Below are 3,933 nucleotides of genomic sequence, written 5' to 3' on the forward strand. Positions count from 1 at the left end.
AGATAAATATCCATTTGATTAGCATTTTCATGTCCAGTGTAGAGGATCTCTTTTTATTCTATTCTTGGAGTATATTCGATATTTGAATAATACCATCTATTCAATCGTATCATTCACTTTCATCTTCTATACCTACGCAAACATTTGTTAACTGAAGCTACCGCAAAGAATCTATTCTGCTAAGCATTTTCAACCTTTTGGAACTTGTACTAGAAGAATAAATTATGCTTCCTCATAGTATACCTGCTAGTTGTGGCATAATTCCTTTAATTCCAGCTGCAATTCTATATTGTATCTGGATGGAAACAACTCAAAAACACTGTAAAGTTTTCAACTTTCATTACTTTTTTTTTTCCAGTACAATGGAACAATATTAGTGGATCAAGAATCACACTTTCCAGCTCTTTCTTTAGGTATCCGTTGGGCCCTTCGATGAGAACTCAAAATAGAGGGAGGCATTGTATTATAATGGAGTGAAAATGTAAACTGACAAAGGGCCTGACTTTGCATCTAAATTCAATCAGAGTTATCTTTACTATGTAGCTTTGCACAAGAGGAGGCATATACTCTTTGTTGAAAGCAGCACAACATATAAAGAATGAGTTGTATACCTTTGAGTTGGGTTTTCAAGAGCAGATACTACACACACTAGCAATATAAAGTTGGGCTTATCATTTTCCTTTTGTCTGAGCAGTAAAAATTTCTTCCCTGTCAAAGTGTCTGCTTCTTTTAGGAACATCAGCTATATTACAGAACTCTGACAAGTTTTTCCTGATTTGCACTCTTTTTTTTTTTTCTAGTGGACGCGGGCCGAGAATGCTTAGATCAATACTCGCACCATTTGCTTGTGTAGACGATATGACTGCATCATAAGCCTTTGTAGAAAGAGATAGGCCTTCATTTAGAGCCTTAATATACAACTCATATGCCAGCCTCGGCTTGCCATCATTTGCGAGTGCCTCAATTAGCATCTCATAGCTAACTTCGTTGGGGGTTATGTTTTGAGTTTTCATACGATGGAACCACTCGTACGCAACACTTCCCATACCATTTCGAGCACATCCGCTGATGATAGCATTGAACGTGACAACTGTAGGCTCAACTCCAGTGGAAACCATCTCCTTGATGATTGAATCAACTATGTTAAATTTCCCTTGGGCAGTGTAAATTGATGCCATAATAGTATAGGCATACAAATTTGGCTCAACACCCATTTTGATCATATGTTTCCAAACCTTAAGGGCCTCATCGTAGAGCTTGCCTTTCTCTAGAGCACTCAGCAATGCTCCATAGGAGATAACTGTCGGTTTTTCACCTTTTTCGACCATTCTCCTAAAAATCTGTACTGCAGCGGATGTTTCTGAAGCCTTGGAACAGGCGACAAGCACTGCGTTCCATTCCCTACTGCTTGGTTTAAGCCCCTTCTCTTCCATCTTATTCAGCAACCTGACACCCCATCTCCAAATACCTCTTTTTCTGGCCGCGCTCAATAGTATGTTAAAATGAGAAACTATGAGTTCATATGACATGTTGTTTGGTTTTGGCCCCTTGTCCAATAAATCCTCATAAATCTCGAGAGCTGCCCACCATTTCTTCGCCTTACCCATCAACCAAATGATGTGGTTGCAGACGGATAAGCTAATCTCTGTGTCCCTCTCTCTTATCCTATTATACAGTTCTTTTGCTACAACATAATGTTCTTCACGGGTACACGCCCACACGAGGCGTTTATATTCTGCACAACTAGGTTGGAGCCTAGCCTTATCCATATCCGCTAGTAGTTTCAGAACATTGGTGCTTGAGTTTTCGCCCTTTACCAGCCACTGCCGCATCACCTGGTAGCAAATTCTAATTGTGAAATTCTCAAGCTTGGAAAATTCAGACTCCCAGTTTTCTTCTTCAATATTTCCTAGTTTACCATTTTGATATTTCTCTCTTGTCTCGACAAAAAAAGCTATAGCGCCAAGTCCATCTTCAAGTCTCCGATAAGCAAACAAGGCAGTGGAATAAGTTGCAGGACTAGGAAAGAGTCCCTTCTTTGACATCTCTTTGAAAAGATTGAGAGCTTCAAGTTCCCGACCTTGTTCTATATAAATTCTCATTAAAGTATTGTACGTCACAACATTAGGATTTACTCCTTCCGATACCATATCATCCATCACTTTATCAACAACATCATACTTCCCCGCCTCCTTTATGGCACCTAAAAGACTGTTATAAATGAATACATTTAAGCTAAGGGAACCAATATTATCATTGCTCCTCCTACTTAACCACTCGACGAGCGCCATTGCAGAGTTTAACTTCTTATCTTTGCCAAAACCTCTAATCATAGATGAGTAAACTTGAAGGGGCAACTCTACCTTATCTTTGAGAACTTCATCTACCTCATCAGCAGTTTTGACAAAGTGCAAGCTCTTTGCTAGAGCTCGAACGTCCACCTTCTCGCCTTTTACTCTTCCTACATCTTCCTCCTCACTTTTAACACCACAATCATCATCATCATCATAATTATGAGTCAAGACCCTCTTTTCCTCCAATACAACACAACTGAAACCCTCAACCCCACCTTCCCCTCTAGAGAAAGATTGTGAACTTTGTTTTATTACATCACAATCAATAGCATGCTCTTCAGAGGCCTGTGTCAATGCAAAAGATGGGCCAAAAGAATCCTTCTTTCCGCGGCGAAAAGGAAAGAATCCTTCTTGTTTTCTGAACTTAGTCTTATTCTTTGGATAAATAACACTTCTTGATACATGATCACAGCTTGAATTATGTGACAAAGAGTATGCAAGAACCCAACTTTCAGCTCTAAGTCTTGTAAAAACTGAACTAGAAGATGAAGCCAACTCTAATTCCATATGAGGTAACATACTAGAATTACTCCTTGAAGACCAGACATTTAGATAAGGCATTTTGTTCAGAGAAATTTACCAACAAAACCCCAAAATTCAGATTTAATCAAACATTGATGATTAAGTAAACCCCTCTAAGATTCTTGCTTTTTCAAAGATAAAACAGAGGAAAGCAAAGGATACTGAAGCAGTAGCTCATTAATCAGTCTCAAGAATTCAGAAGAGCATACCTTGAAGAGTAGAGAGTTGAAAGGAAATAACTTTGCAGATGCTGCAGTTGGGAGGAATTCTGAAGTGGGGCTTACTGATTATGGAACTTGGATTTCAACCATTCATATTATTACTGCTTTCTCGTGGCCATTCATTTTGCTGTGAACTGAAAGTTAGTGATTATTTCTGAGCCTGGGAAAGTTATGCTGACAAATAAAGGGTTATCTTTACGCAAATAGCCGACCATATTTATTGTTTACTTTTTTTAGTCATATACATAATTATATACATATAATACATAAATTATGCATATATTATACACTCAACGGCTATTTTTAGTTTAAGCAATTGGATAGACGGCTATTTGGGTTAATTCTTCACAAAGGAAACAAGAATGTCGCAAGGAGCTTGAACTTATTTCGCAGGCCCATTGGGCTAAGTAATTAGTTGGGCTTATATCTCGTTGGATTTTACTTAAGAGACTTTTGGGCTCAAATTGATCTATACTCGCAAGTCTGGTTCATTGAATGATGAGATGTAATGGGCTACCAACCATTTATGGCTGCAAGAAATTTAACTCAATGATCTTGAAAATGGATGATCTTAACTTTTTGATCCGCGCTTACTCCATGGGCAAACCTTTAAGGTCAAAGTTAAAAGTTGAACTTTAAAGTATTGCACATGGGACAAGTGAGGTCAAAAAATCAAAAGTGACACAAAAGTATCGTATTTGTGCAAATCACCCTTATGGCTGCCTCGATCCACTAATTTAAATTTTGATGTTGTAGAAATGGTGGGATGATCAATTTTTGCAATTTCTAAAATTTAGTCGCTGTTTGAAATGTAATTGAAAACTTGTCACTTTTAG

The 3,933-nt window shown here is 38.1% G+C and overlaps 1 protein-coding gene across 1 annotated transcript; it reads right to left on the bottom strand.

Annotated features, from left to right (window-relative positions):
- Nucleotides 1-316: 316 nt before the first annotated feature.
- On the bottom strand, nt 317-3,322 carry LOC107802646 (uncharacterized). Its single transcript, XM_016626179.2, has one exon. It carries the CDS (start codon nt 2,913-2,915, stop codon nt 672-674), a length of 2,244 nt encoding a protein of 747 aa, XP_016481665.1. The 5' UTR covers nt 2,916-3,322; the 3' UTR covers nt 317-671.
- Nucleotides 3,323-3,933: the final 611 nt, after the last annotated feature.

Source organism: Nicotiana tabacum, chromosome 17, assembly GCF_000715075.1.
Source record: "Nicotiana tabacum cultivar K326 chromosome 17, ASM71507v2, whole genome shotgun sequence".
Lineage (NCBI taxonomy): Eukaryota > Viridiplantae > Streptophyta > Magnoliopsida > Solanales > Solanaceae > Nicotiana > Nicotiana tabacum.